General features: G+C 39.5%; 1 protein-coding gene across 2 annotated transcripts in view; it reads left to right on the forward strand.

Annotated features, from left to right (window-relative positions):
* Positions 1–20,817, forward strand: part of Ankrd31 (ankyrin repeat domain 31) — a 161,506-nt gene that overhangs the window by 50,972 nt on the left and 89,717 nt on the right. For both annotated transcript variants that reach the window (XM_030247341.1, NM_001370928.1), the window contains 2 exons: positions 128–204; positions 4,848–5,003. In XM_030247341.1, coding sequence (XP_030103201.1) covers positions 128–204; positions 4,848–5,003 — 233 coding nt within the window. The remainder of the gene's footprint in view (positions 1–127; positions 205–4,847; positions 5,004–20,817) is intronic.

Consider the following 20,817-nt stretch of genomic DNA (forward strand, 5'->3'; position numbering starts at 1 on the left):
TCTTTGGGGTTTCAGTTTTTTGTTAAAATTTCACATGATTCTCCATGAATGCTTATAGAAAACATTGCAGTTATTTAATAAGTCCATTTTTTAAAAGAATCAAGGATTCTGTTTTAATGATTGACAGTAAAAGGAAGAATATGCATTCATCCGGATTCAAGAATGAACAGATAAGGAAAAGTGAACAACTTAGAAAAAAGAATGGTGAGACATATTTTTTAATATTTCATTTCTCTAATACCTTATAGAAACAGAACTGAATAAGAGCATAATCTCAGCTTTACTGATGAGTTAACAGTTTCAGTGATGTTGTAGCATGTGTGGGGTTTGAGCTTAGTGGCTCCCAGGGTGGGAGTATTTTGCATACTTCGTACTATAGAGAGCAACTAGAGAATATGTTCACATTTGTGTGTATAGCTAACACAACAAAAGACTGACAGTGCATACCAAAAATACTAGCAGAGAAAAGAAGAAGGAAAATTATTAATTTACAAGTTCTGTTTCTATATAATGCATAAGATTGAACTAAAATTTGTTACAATAAAATAATAAAGAGAAATACTTGTTAAAATAGTAGACTTGACAAAATTGAAACATGGACTATATAGATTGCATCTGCTTTGAGTTTTTTGAATTTGAAAATAATACTCTTGATTGTATAAGAGAATGTTTATATTGTTAAAAAATACCTAAGTATTAGTGATAAAAGGTATATTATATAATAGTTACACACTACCATCCATCTATCTGTATGTGCATAGCAGATGATGGATGGATGGGTGGATGGATGGATGGATGGATACGTGGATGCATGGATGGGTAAGTGAATGAATGAGTTAGTGCATGGAAGGATGGGGGAATGGACAAAACAGGATAGATAAAAATGATTTAAAGTTGTGGCAAAATGTTAACATTGGATCCTTTGCTTATTTTTCTTTTCTACTCAGATCAAATTCAGGGCTTCATACATGCTAGGCAAACACTCTATCACTTGGCTATATTCTTAGAACATTAATCTCTTTACATATTTTTTTCTGATAATCTGAACTATTTCAAAAAAAAATATAGACAAATTGAATAAGCCAAAAAGCTCTCCAAGTAGTATATTTCATCTCATATATTAATAATGTAAGAGAAACTCATATATAATTATAATAATTATAGTGCTATAAAAAAGAAGATAAATACCACTTATTACAATAAACATGTGTCATACCTATAAGGAGGGTTTAAAATTCCTTCTGAGGGACTAAAAGTAGACTTGAACAAATGGAAACAAGGAACTGGTTCTCAGTTAGATTTAGACTTTCGGAAACTTTCTTCTCTCTCAGCTACTTCATAAGTGCATAGGATCTCTATTAAAAGTAGGTTGGGAGGGGGTGCTGAGGAGTTAGGTCAGTTACTAAAGTAATTGCCAAACAGATATCAGGACCTGAATTTAATTTCCAGCATTGCAGTGGTTTGAATAAGAATGGTCCTCATGGGCTCATATATTTGAATATTTAGTCACCAGAGAGCAGAACTGTTTGCAAAGATTAGAAGGATTAGGAAATGTGACCTTGTTGGAATAGTTGTGGCCTTGTTGGAGGAAGTGTGTCACTGCAAGTAGGTTTTGAGGTTTCAGATGCCTATGCCAGGTACAGCCCCCGCCCCCCCCCCCCCCACCAGACTGAGGATCAGGATATCTCTCTCAGCTTCTGCTCCAGTGCCCTGTATGCGCCTATGTTCCTGCCATGATGATACTGGACTAACTCTCTGAGATTGTAAGCCCACAATTAAGTACTTTGCTTTATAAGTGTTGCCTTGGTCATAGCTCCTCTTCACAGCAATAGAACAGTGACTAAAACACACACATTAAAAAAGGGAGAGACAACACCACATTCTTGTAATCCCAGCACTTGGAAAGGAAATGATGGGAAGATGTGTAGGAATTGATGGCCAGCTGTTTTGTCAAATTCGTTAGCTATAGGTTCAGTGAGAAACCTTGTCTCAAAAGCTGATTGAGCAAAGACCCTTGACATTGACCTCTGCTGACCTCCACACCTGCACGTATCTTCACATGTATCACATTTACACACACAAATATGCACACACAAAACCATACAGGTGTGCATGTGTGTGTGTATTGTGTATTGCATGCATATGAGTGTTGGTATGCATGTCTATGCAACAGTATATCAGGTGTCTAGCTTGCTCCACACTATTTCCTGGAGACAGACTCTCACTGGCCTGTAAGCTTGCTGTTTTATCTAGACAGGATGGCTAACAGATCCTAGCTGCTGGCAATTTTCTACTGACTCATTAATTTTTCTATTCCAACCTTATTGGGTAAGGTTTCTTTGTGTTTATATGGGCGTATGTGCATGTGTGCATGTGTCTATGCAGGTATGCATGTCTATGAGTATACACATGAAAACCAAAGGCTGACGTTACACATCTTTCTGTTGCTCCTTATATCATTTTTTACTGAACCTGGAGCTTTCTGTTTCTGCTAAGTCTACTGGCAGTCTCCACCTCCCCCACTCTGTGCCTGGCTTTACATGAGTGCTAGAGATTCAGACTCAGGCTCTCAGGCTTGTATAGCAAGTACTTTAGTCACTGAGCCATCTCCTAAGTCCAGGGTTCCTCTTCCATGGGAGCAATCTATTCAGATAATGACTCAAAGACCCCTTATTTAGATTTCTAGAACTGGTTCATTATTTTCTCATCTGTGACACCCCACTGGGCAAATTAAATTGTAGATACAACAGCCTCCCCAAACTCTGATTCTATTTTCTAAGATTAGTGGAGTCACCTTACTTTGTAACATCCTTCCCCTGACCACTATGCTCTGAAAATTCATCTGAACAAAAAGATATAGGAACCTTGAGGCTCACTGCATTCACTCAGGGTCATAGCTCTAAACTGTAAATTTTCTTATGTTCTCAAAGAGGTCCTACATGCATTCTATCTGTTTTTTTAGTTGTTTCCCTTAAGAGGACAAATCACTGGGCATAATTGTCTTCTACCACTTAGTGTTCACTGAAAATTTGTTTTTGCCTTGTGTCTTCATTTGCTTCTTTTGATAAATTACTTAAGTATTTAAGTACAAAGCACCAGTGTTGCTTTGTAGATATACATATTATATGTGGAAGATGTTTGTATTTCAACATAAGGACAGTAAGTAGTCTCTAATGTTAGCAATTAGGTTGGTGTTTTTATCTTTCTTTCCATATTTCCCCCTTTCTTATACTAAGACCTAATAGAGGCAGCAAAATAAAAGGCAAATAAATGAAATAGATTTTAGATTAATTTTAAATTAAGACAAAATTAAGACCAAAAGTTCTCTAGTACTTAGTTACCTTTATAAGGTTCTTATTGCTTGCTAGGTAGCCCAGGGTGGTCTGGAATGTGCTATAAATTTAAGCTAGCCTGGAGTTTGTGGTTCTTCTTTAGCTTTTCTTCCTGCTGGGTTACAAGACTATGACCATTTCTGCTTCTTCATTATCAAGTTCTTATATTGGGTGGAGGGAAGCAGTTAACTAGATCAAACTTAGAAAAGCTATCATTGAAACTATCTGGAAATTCAGAAAATCCACTGAGTATCATCCCCAAGAAATGACTGGGTTTGAAGAATACTCAAGAGGACTAAGTTTTAGTATTCTAAGAGGCACAGTTGAGCATTAGTAGTTGCTTTGTGTCATCTGGAAATTATTTTAAACATGTCTATCATGACTTAGCAAGTCAAAACTATTGCAAAAAAATGGAGATCATCATTCTCTCCTTAATCTGAGGCTAGTTGTTTTCATTTAAGAGAAAATTTAACACTATGGGAGAGATGGCTTAGTGGTTAAGAACACTGGCTGCTCTTCCAGAGGACCCAGGTTACATTCCTAGCACCCATAGGGCAGTTTACAGTTGTCTGTAACTCGAGATCCAGTTGCCTCTTCTAGCCTCTTTGGCACCAGGTACATAAGTGGTACACATGCATGCTGGCAAAACACCCATATAAGTAAAAATAAAAAATTAGATAATTTAATAATTATAAAATTTAGCTATTCTATTTCTGGGGTTAGATTTAATATCTCTCTCATGGCACAGAGATATTCTCATAGCTTTATAAGACATGTTGTATAGTAACATTAAGTGTAATAATATATCACTTAAGCAGACTTGTAAGATAATAGTCTATAGAGAAAAGGATTGTTTTGGCCCATAGATTTGGAGGGTCCAGTCCATGAATGATTAGACCCATGATGAGGCAGCACACCATAGCAAGAGCACTTGGTGGAATACATCTGTTTATATCATGGGCTCCACTGTGCCCTTTGCAGACATGAAGGCATGCCTCTGGTATCCTGACCACTTCTCAAGCACTCTACCATCATAGTAACTAAGGACCTTTGGGGATGTGCAGCTAGATAATAGAGAAGATATTAAATAATTCTAGATTTAAATAATTATTTTCCCAGAATTTTTACGAAAATCTGTCATCTTTTATGAGCACTTTCATAAGGTTTTAATTAATATATTACACATCAGGAGTTTTAGTTTACTTCAAATATTTAAAAACTAACATATCTTTATATTTTTTGTGTTTAGATAACATTACAATAAGACTAATGGATAAAGTATTCTTTAATAACATAATATACCCACTTCTAATATTGACTAGATTTATCGTATTCTGTTTCTCCCAAATTTGTTGTTGTTTTCTTTGTTTGTTTTCAAGACAGGATTTCTCTGTGTAGTCCTGGCTGAACTCGCTTTGTAGACCAAGCTGGCCTCAAACTCAGAAATTTTGCCTGCCTCTGTCTCCTGAGTGCTATGATTAAAGGTATGCATCTTTGTTCTTTCTCTCATTTTAGGAACAGGAGAGATGAAAAAAATGTGTCTTTGTACCATAAACCGGAGAAATGTTTTCGGAGAGAATTTACTGTATAAAGCTGCTCTCCACAATGATGTTGATCTAGTTCGCTGTTGCATAAAAAATGGTGAAAATGTCAATCAGCCAAGTTACGATGGTAAGTGAGGGTTCCCACCTGCAGTTGTCCAGAGTAGTCTTGGCTGAATTGTGACAAAGTGAGCCAAAGGCAGTATGCTCTCCAGTAATTGTGTAGCCTGCCATTATCTTCCAAGAAACAGAATGAGATGAGTGCTGGAAGAATACTATATTTCTCATTAATGATGTCAAGTTGGTTGTGAGCAGTGGCTTTCTACAGAAGGAAGGGTGGTTCCTGAGGGGTAGCATTGGAAGGCCAGGGCTGAGACCTAGCCATAAATGGAGGGAAGATGAGATCAAAACTTGGAGGGGCTGATGTTAACTAAATCTCAAGGGAAAAATCACCATAATGGCATGGATACAGAAGGACTAAAGGCTAGAGAAATAGAGAGAATAAAGTAGAGGGTAGATAGTTTGTGCAGAAGGAAAACAGTCCTTCCTTGTGGCTGACTATAGTGCAGCCTTCCTTCTGGGAAAAACCTTCCGTGCTATGTGTGTGGGTGCACTGAACAACACTGGGGCAACGATAAGAGTGATTATAAAGATACTTGTTTGTTAGTGCACTGAACATAATGGGCCAGCCTTGGAGTGTTTTGGATTATTTATACTGTTTCTTATTTTTTATGGATTTTTCTATTTATTAAACAGTGCAAACTCTGATCATAAACGATGGAATAGTACAGCCCATGTATGGGACGTGGGTGTAGGGGAAGAGGGGGACTGGGAGAGAGTGCCCACATACTGCCAGAGTTCCTGTGCTCTGGGCAGGTGGACACAGGAGGACTGCCGGACACTTTCCACTGGGTCCCCGGGGTGGGTATCTGGCTGTGTGAAGCCACTGACCCCACTCGGTGGGGGGTGGACAAGGGGCAGCCCCCGTACCAGGTTCTTAGTCTCCAGCATCCCACGCTGGATACAGCAGAGGAGATGAGAACAAAATAGGGGCCCCAGGGCGACACCAGGTCTCAGAGATACAGGAAGAATGCGGAGGGAAAGAGGTTCCCACGCAGGTGAGAGGCCTTAGTCCGGGCCTTGATGAACAGCGACGGTCTATGGTTTTGGAGCTTTATTGTAGAAAGGCAGGGGAAAGAAAGAAGGTAGAAAGAGAGAGACCAGCCATGGCCAAGAGGAGAGAAGGGGGAAAGGAGAGAGAGAAAGAAAAAGAAAGGTGAAAGCTTAGAGAGAGCTTAAGAGAGGATGAGGAGAGAGTAAGAGGGAGAGTAAGGAAAGTAAAAGCTTAAGAGAGGACAAGGAGAGAGAGTAAGAGGGAGACTAAGGCAGCCCCTCTTATAGTGGGCTTGTTATCTTGCTGTTGCTAGGTAACTGGAGAAGAGTCTAGCCTGAAGGTCAGAAGTTTGGGACTACTAGTCACATGCCTCTCTTGTTGGGGCTGTGGAGGCGATAACTTTGACAGCAGCCAGGGGTTCAGGACACATGAGGGACCGCCTACCGTCCCACCACCAGGTTTTACTGGGGTTCAAACTTCAACTTGACTGGAAACCAGCCTGTCTGTGCATAGCCCATTGTCCCACACCCATGGTCAAGAAGGTGCTCCTCCAGTACTCAAAATAATAAGGCCTGGGCTTCCAATGTAGTGATAGTTTAACGAGATTTTAAAATTTTTATTAGATTTATTTATTGATTCAGTGTATGTATGCATGAGTGTGGGTACATGTGCACATAAAATCACGCATGTGCACACTTGTAGCAGCAAAATATGTAGACATCATAGAAAAAATTGTGGATGTCGGTTTTTTCTGACTGTGTGAGAGCCCAGGATTGAACTTGGGTCAACAAGTTTAGCAGCAAGCAGCTTTACCTGCAGAACTCTCTCTCTAGTCCTTAAATCTTAAGATTAATAACCAGGATTCTGCAAACCTTACTCATCTGCTTGCAAGAGCATTTACTCTCTTGATTTTAAGAGATTTGTCGTTCTTTCTTCAGTACTTACTGTGTCTTGAATTCAGGCATAGCTCTTGATTGCAGTCAGGTTTGACTTTATGGATTTCCCCATTATGCCTTAATTTATTTTATTGTCTGTTTTCTTGTGCCAATGCCATCCTTGCTGGTTGTCCCTTCTGTGTCTTCAGCCAATTACCTCACTGCCCCAAGCACTTCTGTGACCTCATGAATTGCTCACCCTTATTTTATTTTCCAGGCTTTTTGAATTCTTACTAAGTTTTCCTTTCTACTTTGCATCCTACCTCAGTTTTTATTCCTTGCTATCATAATCTTCAGTCAGAGAGAGCAGTGTTTCCACAAGGGTAGTCAGCAAGTCATTTTATCAGAAATTACCTACAATACTTTTGTTTTAAAATGCAACCTGTCTCTGTCTGTCTGCCTGCCTGCCCCACCCCGTGTGTGTGTGTGTGTGTGTGTGTGTGTGTGTGTGTGTATTAGCATAGACAAATGTACTTAGCAAGTTGACCCAATTATTTTTATGCTTATGAAACAAGAACTATTAGCACAACACTATAGAAATCAGTTTAGGATACCTTACAGCTAAAAATGGGATTACCTACATTGTGTTTAAGAATGTAGATGCCATATGCAGTGTTTGTTTGTTGGTGCTTCTGGGTATGGCAGTTACAACAGCGTAGAAAAGGTGCATGTCACTAACTGTCAAGAGACTAGAGGCCCCAGGGAGTTTAGAGATCAGGTGGTGGGGGCGAGGGGGATGGGAACATCCTTGTGGAAATGAGGTATGGGATGTGGAACAGTTGGAGAGTGGAGGGGGTGATAAGATCTGGAGTGTATAATTAATTAATTAATTAAAAACAGTATAAAAGCAGATCTGTTCTGTTGGGTCATTATTTTGATCTGGGTGGATACACTATACCTGGCAACAAGGATGAAGGGTTTGTTGGTTATTAGTGTATTCCTTGAAACCTGAATTACGGTTTTATACCCAGGCAAGGTACCTCTTAAGGTTTGCTTTTTTAAATTAATTTAGTTTTTATTTCTTTTTTTATTAATCATTTTATTCATTTACATTTCAAATGATCATCTCCCTCCCATTTACCGCTCCACAAAGTCGCCCAAGCCATCCCCCTGCCCCCTCTATCCCATTTCCCCACCCCTCACTCTATGAGGGTGCTCCTTCACCCACTCCTGCCTCACCCCTCTAGCATCCCCCAATGCTGGGGCATCAAGCCTCCCTCCCTTCTGGCTGATGTCAGATAAGGCCATCCTCTGCTACATATTTAGCTGAAGTCCTGACTCCCTCCCTGTATACTCTCTAGTTGTTGGTTTAGTCCCTGGGAGCTGGGTGGTTCAGTTATTTGATATTGTTTTTCTTATGGGGTTGCAATCCCCTTCAGCTTCTTCAGTCCTTCCCCTAGCTCTTTCATTGGCATCCTGGGTTCAGTCTGATGGTTGGCTATGAGTATCTGCATCTCTTATTGATCAGGTGCTGGTAGAACCTCTCAGGGAACCACCTTATCAGGCTCCTGTCAGCAAGCGCCTCCTCTGCACACGCCCAAGAGCTCTGGATTTATGAATGAAAGAAACACATAACACACACACACACACACACACACACACACACCAGCTTATTTTTAATATGCCCCAAATTAGCTCAATGGCTGGGCCACTCCTGAGCCTCCACATGCCTAATGCACTCCCCTCTGATATTCCCAAGTTAATACTTACTAAATCTATATTTTATCTTTTTTGTCCATGGACCCTTCTTTGGGTTTCTTTTTTTCCTTGCACCTGCATTTCTGCTGTCTCACCTTCCTGCACCTTCCCAGTGTGGTCCATCTTATTCCTTTTCTTCTCTCTCCCTGCATTTCTTGTCCAGAGAATCCTAAAAGTCCCGCCTCTGTCTCTCTGCCCAGGCATTGGCTGCTGGCATCTTTATTTCCCAGTCAGAGCCAACTGAGGCTCCCTTTAGCCTATGTGCAGGACACTGCAAACAGGTTTTTGGGTAACATGATTAACTTGAGAACACAAGCTGTTACATTTGTCCCCACACTTTTTGTCCACTAAAAGGCCATTTTTTTTCTAAGCATAATTATGACAATCATCTAAACTATGAGGTATGATACACACTAAAGTGTATATCATAAGTTCCTTGTGAGTCACACACATGCACCCACTCAGATCCTCAGATAAAAGACACAGAACACACATTAGCTCATTTTTTTCTTTTCCAAATGTACATTTTTTATTACTATTCTTTAATCCTTTTTTACAGTCCAGTCCTTACCCGTTCCCAGACTGGCCTCCAACAGTTCCTCATCCTGTTATTCCCACCCTACCAGACCTCCCCATTCCCTGGGGCCTCAAGGATCTCAAGGGTTAGTTGCATCTTCTCTTACTGAGGCCAGACCAGGAAGTCCTCTGCTGCATATGTGTCAGGAACCACATATCAGTTAGTGTATGCTGCCTGGTTAGTGGCGGTGTCTGAGAAATCTTGGGGGTCCAAGTTAGTTGAAACTTCTGGCCTTCCTATGGGGTCTCCCTCCTCCTCAGCTTCTTCCAGCCTTTCCCTAATTCAACCACAGGGGTGCCCAGCTTCTTTCCTTTGGTTGGGTGTAAGTATCTGCATCTGACTCTTTCAGCTGCTTGTTGGACCTCTTGGAGGGCAGGCATGCTAGGCTCCTGTCTGTATGCACTCCATCCATAGCATCAGTAATAGTGCCAGGCCATGGAGCCTCCCCTTGAACTGGATCTCTATTTGGACCAGTCACTGGACCTCCTTTTCCTCAGTCTCCATTTTTGTCTCTGAAGTTCTTTTAGACAGGAACAATTCTGGGTCAGAGTTTTTGACTGGGATGACAAACCCCATCCATCCACTTGATGCCCTGACTTTCTGCTGGAGATGGACTCTACAAGTTCCCTCTCCCCACTGTTGGGCATTTCATCCAAGGTCCCTCCCTTTGAGTCCTGAGAGTCTCTCACCTCCCAGGTTATTGGTACATTCTAGAGGGTCCCCCCACCTCCTACCTTCCTAGGTTGCCTGTTTCCATTCTTTCTGCTGACCCTCAGGGCTTCACTCCTATTTCCCCCTGCCCCCAAATACCTGATCACATTCCCCTTTTCCTCTCCCTGTCTGTTCTCCCACCCAAGTCCCTCTCTCCCTCTGCCCCCCCATGATTGTTACTTCTCCCTCCCTGTGGAATTGAGGCATCCTCACTTGGACCATTCGGCTTGTTAACCTTCTTGAGTTCTGTGGTGTGTATTCTGGATATTCTGTACTTTTTTGGCTAACATCCACTTATTAGTGAATACATATCATGCATGTCCTTTTAGATCTGCATTACCTCACTCAGGATGATGTTTTCTAGTCCTATCCATTTTCCTGCAAAATTCATGATGTGCTCATTTTTAATAGCTGAATAGTATTTCATTTTATAAGTGAACCACATTTTCTGTATCCATTCTTCTGTTGTGGGACACCTGAGTTGTTTCCAGCTCCTGGCTATCACAAATAAGGCTGCTATGAACATAGTAGAACATGTGCCCCTGTGGCATGGTGGGTCATCTTTTGGGTATATGCCCAAGAGTGGTATAGCTGGGTCTTCAGGTAGATCTATTTCCAATTTCCTGAGGAACCTCCAGATTGATTTCTAGAGTGATTGTATCAACTTGCAATCCCAACAACAATGGAAGAGTGTTCTTCTTTCTCCACATCCTTGCCAACATCTGCTGTTACCTGAGTTTGGTGTAAGGTGGAATCTCAGGGTCATTTTGATTTACATTCCCCTAAGGACTAAGGACTTTGAACATTTCTTTAGTTCTTCTCAGCCATTCATGATTCCTCTGTTGTGAATTGTCTGCTTAGTTCTAAACCCCAGTTTTTGATTGGGTTGTTTGGTCCTTTGAAAGCTAACATTAGCTCATTTTTAAACTGGCTTATTGATTCTGTGGCTGATCTCTTCTAACGCTTCTGTGTCTACCATGCCCTTGCCTTCATTCCTAGCTCAACATCTCTAACTTTGCCCTCGGGTTAGTTGCTCAGTAACCTTTACTCCTAACTCAACATCTCTCAACCCAGTTCATCAATTTCATCAATTATTCTACCATCTATACTAACTGAAAGATTCTACAGTTCTGTACCTGAATTATGTTTTGATTTTAACTTTCATTACCATCTGAAAACCATCCTTTAAATTTGCATCATCTTTTTCAATGTTAAACAACTTGTTTGATTATGAGACTATAACTTGTCTTCAATCCCGTCAGAGATCAAAGAATAAATTAAATATTACCCGATTATGTAGGAAGCACAAAAACAAAGCTTCCAAAATTATACAATTTAGAGAGACAGCTGGCTGCCAGATAGTCCCTTAATTTCATATAATGTTGGAGCATCTGTCTTCAGCCTTCTGGCCTACAACCATCTGGCAGACCTTATGTGAAGCAGAAAATATGAAGGACTAGCTTACTCTGTCTTGGCAGAGCTAAGCTGTCGACTATCCTGCATGTGTGTCCTTTCCTGGACAATATTCTTTGTCTGCAGATGAATTAGGGCTATTTCTGCCCTGTGACTGTTGCCACAATAAGCACCTCCCCCTGGAGGTGATGATGCTCACTATCTCCTTTAAGCTATAAAGGGGTACTGTTGGGAGCAGAAATGTCTCGCAGTCAAGTGATCTTTAATAATAACATTAAATATCATATTCTCTGGATTTCTGATGTTTTTGAAGACGATGTAAGGTATATCTGAGCTGATAAACCTTAACTACTCTTAGCTATTTCTATTTAAATAATAAAAAGCACTTAATTATAATTAGATCAGAATCTAATATAATCATAAGTTTACTATCTGGCTCTTAACTTGTGTTACTTAATCATTCCAAACAGTTTGTAATAACAGCTATAGAAGGACTGGGTCAAAAAAAAAAAAAAAAAAAAGAAGAAGGAGGACTGGGTCAAAGCCTTGTATTTTTAAGTAAGTTGCATAGGTACAGTGCGTATTTAAGAGTAACAATTTTAATTTCAATTTTTGTATCAATATGCACAAAATTTATACCAATGAAAACCTTACATCTATTTTAATATATAAATTCTGTACCAATGTAAGAAATTATAACTTCAATTTTAATTTTTTTTTTTTTTTTTTTTTTTTGGTTTTTCGAGACAGGGTTTCTCTGTATAGCTGTGGCTGTCCTGGAACTCACTTTTGTAGACCAGGGTGGCCTCGAACTCAGAAATTTGCCTGCCTCTGCTTCCTGAGGGCTGGGATTAAAGGCGTGCACCACCACGCCCTGCCAAAGATTTTTATCAATGAAAAATTATGGTTATCCCATATATTTCTTCCCTGTTCAAAATTATGACCATTTCCAAGTTATCCCTTAAAATGACAACCTAGCTATTGCTTATAAAATAACTATAACCAGACACCCAAACCCAAGGGGTAGAGATGAAAACTCTTCACAACTTCTTTCTGCTGAATAGGAGCAACAAAAAAATTCTTTAAAGGGGTAGGGAGGGGCAAGAAAATTAGTCAAATTGGTTATCCTTAAGAAAGCTAGCTTTAGCATCTGTTATCCAGTCTCTGTAGTCTTAGAAGTCTCAGGGCTTGACTGGAGTTTTGACTGGATCTGTCTGAAAGGTTGGATGAACTGAGTCCATCAGGAATCAGCAGCTGTTCCTGAAGCTGCTCTGGAAGCAAGTCTCTGAACAGCATCAGGAAGCAGGGGGCTGGAATAGCAGGTCAGTTCAGCATCCCAGCAGATCAATCTTGTCAGAGCTGTACATTCTGCAATATATGAATCTCACAATCAAAATTTTAGTTGTCCAAGATGCATAGATCAGTTAAGGATGAATTTTTTTGCTTCTTGTTTGAGCAGGTGAAAGACAACTATCTTTTTTAATGACTTAATTTGATCAATAACCAATTGTTATGAATCTTCATGTGTGATTGGACAGCACGAAAAGTCTTAAGGATTCCATAACTAACAAGATGTATTGCCTAATTTTATGAAATTTTGGCTACGGACATTTTTATGTCTGAGCCAGTTACTAGGCTGTTTTCATGTCTAGGAATCAGCAGATCAAGTTACCTGTCATGTTTAATTTCTTGAATTTTTCTTTTCTGTAGTCAAGATCTTCAGGGGGAGGTCTTCCCCTGTCATATCTGATCCATATCACTCTGGAAGGGGTTCAAAGCCTTTTCATCTTTCCTATAAACACACAGATCCTCTTTCCCAAAATACTGTGTCCTTGGTCCAGCAATCCAAAATCATCAGAGGTACAGATTGATTCAATTTAGTAGCTTACCTCTCTACCAGATGATATTTAATATCATAGTCACAAAACATAAAACCACACACATAATTAAGACAATTCTAAGCAATTAAAGCAACCTAAACAAATATTATGATCTGTTGCAATAACTCACTATCTCTTGCCTCGACCTACATGAGATCAAGGCCTAAGTTATTTATTCATCTGTATACTTAAACTCTTTCTTCTATGGATTAATATATCTGTGGGCATATATGTCCCTTTTCTCTTTATACAAATGAGATTAATGTAAGTTTCTACTATCTGTCTAAGTTTTTGCTACGTATCCCCTGCTCTTGATCTACAATTTAAGATCAAAAGCCTCAATTTATTCAGCTATGTATACTTAAATTCTCTCTTCTGTGGAGATTACTATCTCTGTGGATATATATGTCCCCTTCCTCTTTATATAACTTGAGTTAGTATCCTTTCCTATGTATTTAACTTTAATTAAATTCCCTTCTATAGTTCTGTATGAGCCTATTTTAGGCTAGTAATTTGTCTTACTAGGCCAAGTAATCTCAAAATTCCCATGCAGACCATGTTCAAAGAATCCAGCTGCTTGCCCTGGCATAGACCTTTTCAAATTTTAAAGCATTTCTCTTATTTATTCTATTGAGATTAATAAATCTAGGGATATATCCCTTTTCTCTTTATATAACTTACATCACAGCACATGTTTTCCATCCAAGAATCTCTAATTAATTTTTAAAAGTGAGTTCTTACCTCAGGTTGAAACACCACCTGTAATAGTTGATATTTAAAACTGGTTCTGGGTGGGTGTGTGTGCCACCTCTGCACCCACCCAAGAGCTCTGGATTCATGAATTAAAGAAACACACTTGTCACACACATACACACCAGCTTATTTTTAATATGCCCTAAGCTAGCTCAGTGGCTGGGCCACTCCTGAATCTTCACGTGGCTAACACACTCTCCTCTGATATTCCTGAGTTAATACTTAGTAAATCTATATTTTACCTTTGTTGTCCATGGACCCTTCTTGGGGTCACTTTCTCCTTCTACCTACATTTTGGCTGTCTCACCCTCCTGCACATTCCCTGTGTGGTCTATCCTATGACCTTCTCTTTCCCTGCATTTCTTACCCAGGAATCCTAAAAGTCCCACTTCTGGGCATAGATACTCCATCATCCCACAAGGACAATTGCTCAACTATGTTCATTGCAAACATTAATGGTTATTACTAAAATAGGAGATATCTCTTCAGTCCAGGAGATTGAGGCCAGAAAATTCAACAAAAATCATATTTCCAGCCTAAAATGTCAGTGTTAGATTGAGACCTAAAGTGTAAGTTAAATATGATTTTAACATGAATTTTTGGATTTTGTTAAATCTATTAGATGACTTAGTAGAATTTGATAATTATCAACAGTATATTATTACCTTTGACTAACAAAGAAGACTATATTTATTTAAAGATATGGTATATGGTTTGTTAGTTGAATTATTATAAATATAGAAAGTTATTTTATAAATAAGAAGGAAAACACGTCTTTTAAATCACATGTATGTGGTCTGTTGGATGAGATACTTTAATGGTTATACTTTAGATTAGAAATAAAGCCTTTTCACTTTTCTCAGCAAAAAGTATCCTATAACCAATATTCTCTGTTAGTTGATAACTGACCTGTAAGGATTGATTTTTTTCTTCCTTTTTTTTTAATTAGGTATTTATTTAATTTAAATTTCCAATGCTATCCAAAAAGTCCCCCACACGCTCCCCAACCCACTCCTCCAACCACCCACGCCCACTTCTTGGCCCTGGCGTTCCCCTGTACTGAGGCAGATAAAATTTGCACGACCAATGGGCCTCTCTTTCCACTGATGGCCGACTAGGCCATCTTATGATACATATGCAGCTAGAGACAAGAGCTCCAGGGGGTACTGGTTAGTTCATAATGTTGTTCCACCTATTGGGTTACAGATCCCTTTAGCTCCTTGGTTACTTTCTCTAGCTCCTCCATTGGGGGCCCTGTGATCCATCCAATAGCTGACTGTGAGCATCCACTTCTGTGTTTGCTAGGCCCCGGCTTAGTCTCACAAGAGACAGCTACATCTGGGTCCTTTCAGCAAAATCTTGCTAGTGTATGCAATAGTGTCAGCGTTTGGAAGCTGATTATGGGATGGATCCCCAGATATGGAAGTCTCTAGATGGTTCATCCTTTTGTCTCAGCTCCAAACTGTGTCTCTGTAACGCCTTCCATGGGTGTTTTTTTCCCAATTCTAAGAAGGGGCAAATTGTCCACACTTTGGTCTTCATTCTTCTTGGGTTTCATGTGTTTAGCAAATTGTACCTTATATCTTGGGTATCCTAAGTTTTTGGACTAATATCCACTTATCAGTGAGTACATATTGTGTGAGTTCCTTTGTGATTGTGTTACCTCACTCAGGATGATGCCCTCCAGGTCCATCCATTTGCCTAGGAATTTCATAAATTCATTCCTTTTAATAGCTGAGTAGTACTCCATTGTGTAAATGTACCACATTTTCTGTATCCATTCCTCTGTTGAGGGGCATCTGGGTTCTTTCCAACTTCTGGCTATTATAAATAAGGCTTCTATGAACATAGTGGAGCATGTGTCCTTCTTACCAGTTGGAACATCTTCTGGATATATGCCCAGGAGAGGTATTGCTGGATCCTCTGGTAGTACTATGTCCAATTTTCTGAGGAACCACCAAACTGATTTCCAGAATGGTTGTACAAGCTTGCAATCCCACCAACAATGGAGGAGTGTTCCTCTTTCTCCACATCCTCGCCAGCATCTGCTCTCACCTGAATTTTTGATCTTAGCCATTCTGACTGGTGTGAGGTGGAATCTCAGGGTTGTTTTGATTTGCATTTCCCTGATGATTAAGGATGTTGAACATTTTCTTCAGGTGCTTCTCTGCCATTCGGTATTCCTCAGGTGAGAATTCTTTGTTCAGTTCTGAGCCCCATTTTTTAATGGGGTTATTTGATTTTCTGGAGTCCACCTTCTTGAGTTCTTTATATATATTGGATATTAGTCCCCTATCTGATTTAGGATAGGTAAAGATCCTTTCCCAATCTGTTGGTGGTCTTTTTGTCTTATTGACGGTGTCTTTTGCCTTGCAGAAGCTTTGCAACTTTATGAGGTCCCATTTGTCGATATTTGATCTTACAGCACAAGCCATTGCTGTTCTATTCAGGAATTTTTCCCCTGTACCCATATCTTCGAGGCTTTTCCCTACTTTCTCCTCTATAAGTTTTAGTGTCTCTGGTTTTATGTGGAGTTCCTTAATCCACTTAGATTTGACCTTAGTACAAGGAGATAGGAATGGATCAATTCAAATTCTTCTACATGATAACCGCCAGTTGTGCCAGCACCATTTGTTGAAAATGCTGTCTTTTTTCCACTGGATGTTTTTTGCTCCCTTGTCAAAGATCAAGTGACCATAGGTGTGTGGGTTCATCTCAGGGTCTTCAATCTTGTCTGTCGCTATACCAGTACCATGCAGTTTTTATCACAATTGCTCTGTAGTACAGCTTTAGGTCAGGCATGGTGATTCCACCAGAGGTTCTTTTATCCTTGAAAAGAGTTTTTGCTATCCTAGGTTTTTTGTTGTTCCAGATGAATTTGCAGATTGCCCTTTCTAATTCCTTGAAGAATTGAGTTGGAATTTTGATGGGAATTGCATTGAATCTGTAGATTGCTTTTGGCAAGATAGCCATTTTTACAATGTTGATCCTGCCAATCCATGAGCATGGGAGATCTTTCCATCTTCTGAGATCTTCTTTAATTTCTTTCTTCAGAGACTTGAAGTTCTTATCATACAGATCTTTCACTTCCTTAGTTAGAGTCACGCCAAGGTATTTTATATTATTTGTGACTATTGAGAAGGGTGTTGTTTCCCTAATTTCTTTCTCGGCCTGTTTATCCTTTGTGTACAAAAAGGCCATTGACTTTCTGGTGGACTTTTTAGGGTCACTTATATATACCATCATATCATCTGCAAAAAGTGATATTTTGACTTCTTCTTTTCCAATTTGTATCCCCTTGATCTCCTTTTGTTGTCGAATTGTTCTGGCTAGGACTTCAAGTACAATGTTCAATAGGTAGGGAGAAAGTGGGCAGCCTTGTCTAGTCCCTGATTTTAGAGGGATTACTTCCAGCCTCTCACCATTTACTTTGATGTTGGCTACTGGTTTGCTGTAGATTGCTTTTATCATGTTTAGGTATGGGCCTTGAGTTCCTGATCTTTCCAAGACATTTATCATGAATGGGTGTTGGATTTTGTCAAATGCTTTCTCCGAGTCTAAGGAGATGATCATGTGGTTTTTGTCTTTGAGTTTGTTTATATATGGATTACATTGATGGATTTCCGTATATTGAACCATCTCTGCATCCCTGGGATGAAACCTACTTGGTCAGGATAGATGATTGTTTTGATGTGTTCTGGATTCGGTTAGCGAGAACTTTATTGAGGATTTTTGCATCGATATTCATAAGGGAAGTTGGTCTGACGTTCTCTATCTTTTTTGGGTCTTTTTGTGGTTTAGGTATCAGAGTAATTGTGGCTTCATAGAATGAGTTGGGTAGAGTACCTTCTGTTTCTATTTTGTGGAATAGTTTGTGAAGAACTGGGATTAGATCTTCTTTGAAGGTCTGATAGTACTCTGCACTAAACCCATCTTGTCCTGGGCTTTTTTTGGTTGGGAGACTATTAATGACTGCTTCTATTTCTTTAGGGGATATAGCACTGTTTAGATCATTAACCTGATCTTGATTTAACTTTGGTACCTGGTATTTGTCCAGAAACTTGTCCATTTCATCCAGGTTCTCCAGTTTTGTTGAGTATAGCCTTTTGTAGAAGGATCTGATGGTGTTTTGGATTTCTTCAGGATCTGTTGTTATGTCTCCCTTTTCTTTTCTGATTTTGTTACTTAGGATGCTTTCCCTGTGCCCTCTAGTGAGTCTGGCTAAGGGTTTATCTATCTTGTTGATTTTCTCAAAGAACCAGCTCCTCTATTGGTTGATTCTTTGAATAGTTCTTCTTGTTACCACTTGGTTGATTTCGCCCCTGAGTTTGATTATTTCCTGCCGTCTACTCCTCTTGGGTGAATTTGCCTCCTTTTTTTCTAGTGCTTTTAGGTGTGTTGTCAAGCTGCTAATGTGTGCTCTTTCTAGTTTCTTTTTGGAGGCACTCAGAGGTATGAGTTTTCCTCTTAGAAATGCTTTCATTGTGTTTCATAAGTTTGTATATGTTGTGGCTTCATTTTCATTAAACTCCAAAAAGTCTTTAATTTCTTTCTTTATCCCTTCCTTGACCAAGGTATCATTGAGAAGAGTGTTGTTCAGTTTCCACGTGAATATTGGCTTTCTATTATTTTTTTTGTTATTGAAGATCAGCCTTAGTCCATGGTGATCTGATAGGATGCATGGGACAATATCAATATTTTTGTATTTGTTGAGGCTTGTTTTGTGCACAATTATGTGGTCAGTTTTGGAGAAGGTAACATGAGGTGCTGAGAAGAAGGTATATCCTTTTGTTTTAGGATAAAATGTTCTGTAGATACCTGTTAGATCCATTTGTTTCATAACTTCTTTTAGTTCCACTGTGTCCCTGTTTAGTTTCTGTTTCAATGATCTGTCCATTGGTGAAAGTGGTGTGTTAAAGTCTCCCACTATTATTGTGTGAGGTGCAATGTGTGCTATGAGATTTACTAAAGTTTCTTTAATGAATGTGGCTGCCCTTGTATTTGGAGCATAGATATTCAGAATTGAGAGTTCCTCTTGGAAGATTTTATCTTTGATGAGTTTGAAGTGCCCCTCCTCGTCTTTTTTGATGACTTTGGGTTGGAAGTCGATTTTATTTTATATTAGAATGGCTACTCCAGCTTGTTTCTTCAGACCATTTGCTTGGAAAATTGTTTTCCAGCCTTTCATTCTCAGGTAGTGTCTGTCTTTTTCCCTGAGATGTGTTTCCTGTAAGCAGCAAAATGTTGGGTCCTGTTTGTGTAACCAGTCTGTTATGTCTCTTTATTGGGGAGTTGAGTCCATTGATATTAACAGAAGATATTAAGGAAAAGTAATTGTTGCTTCCTATTATTTTTGTTGTTAAAGTTGGCATTCTATTTTTGTGGCTATCTTCTTTAAGTTTCTTGAGGGATTACCTTCTTGCTTTTTCTAGGACGTGGTTTCCGTCCTTGTATTGGTTTTTTTCTGTTATTATCCTTTGAAGGGCAGGATTCGTGGAAAGATTATGTGTGAATTTGGTTCTGTCGTGGAATACTTTTGTTTCTCCATCTAAGGTAATTGAAAGTTTGGCTGGGTATAGTAGCCTGGGCTGTCATTTGTGTTCTTTTAGTGTCTGTATAACATCTGTCCAGAATCTTCTGGCTTTCATAGTCTCTGGTGAAAAATCTGATGTAATTCTGATAGGCTTGCCTTTATATGTTACTTGACCTTTTTCCCTTACTGCTTTTAATAATCTATCTTTATTTAGTGCATTTGTTGTTCTGATTATTATGTGTCAGGAGGAATTTCTTTTCTGGTCCAGTCTATTTGGAGTTCTGTAGGCTTCTTATATGTTCATGGGCATCTCTTTCTTTAGGTTTGGGAAGTTTTCTTCTATAATTTTGTTGAAGATATTTGCTGGCTCTTTGAGTTGAAAAATCTTCATTCTCATCAACTCTATTATCAGTAGGTTTGGTCTTCTCATTGTGTCTTGGATTTTCTGGATGTTTTGAGTTAGGATCTTTTTGCATTTTGCCTTTTCTTTGATTGCTGCGCCGATGTTCTCTATGGAATCTTCTGCACCTGAGATTCTCTCTTCCATCTCTTGTATTCTGTTGATGCTCGCATCTTTGTTTCCAGATTTCTTTCCTAGGGTTTCTATCTCCAGCATTGCCTCACTTTGGGTTTTCTTTATTGTGTCTACTTCCCTTTTTAGGTCTTGGATGGTTTTATTCAATTCCATCACCTGTTTGTTTGTGTTTTCCTCCAATTCTCTAAGGGATTTTTGTGCTTCCTCTTTAAGGTCTTCTACCTATTTAGCAGTATTCTCCTGTATTTCTTTAAGTGAGTTATTAAAGTCCTTCTTGATGTCTTCTACCATTATCATGAGATATGCTTTTAAATCCGGGTCTAGCTTTTCAGGTGTGTTGGGGTGTCCTGGACTGGTCGAGGTGGGAGTGCTGGATTCTGATGATGGTGAGTGGTCTTGGATTCTGTTAGTAAGATTTTTATGTCCGCCTTTCGCCATCTGGTAATCTCTGGGGTTAGTTGTTATAGTTGTCTCTGGTTAGAGATTGTTCCTCTAGTGATTCTTTTAGCCTCTATCAGCAGACCTGGGAGACTAGATCTCTCCCCTGAGTTTCAGTGGTCAGAGCACTCTCTGCAGGCAAGCTCTCCTCTTACAGGGAAGGTGCACAGATATCTGGCGTTCGAACCTCCCTCCTGGCTGAAGATGAAGGTCCAAAACAGGACCTTTCCCAGAAGCTGTGTTGCTTCGGCCTGTCACAGAAGCTGTCAGCTTCTGTAGTCCACACTCTCACCTGCACAGATTAGTCTTGGAGGGATCCGGGAACCAAGATGGCTCCCCCAGGTGCTCCTGCAAAAG

The sequence above is a fragment of the Mus musculus genome, chromosome 13 (genome assembly GCF_000001635.26).
Source record: "Mus musculus strain C57BL/6J chromosome 13, GRCm38.p6 C57BL/6J".
Lineage (NCBI taxonomy): Eukaryota > Metazoa > Chordata > Mammalia > Rodentia > Muridae > Mus > Mus musculus.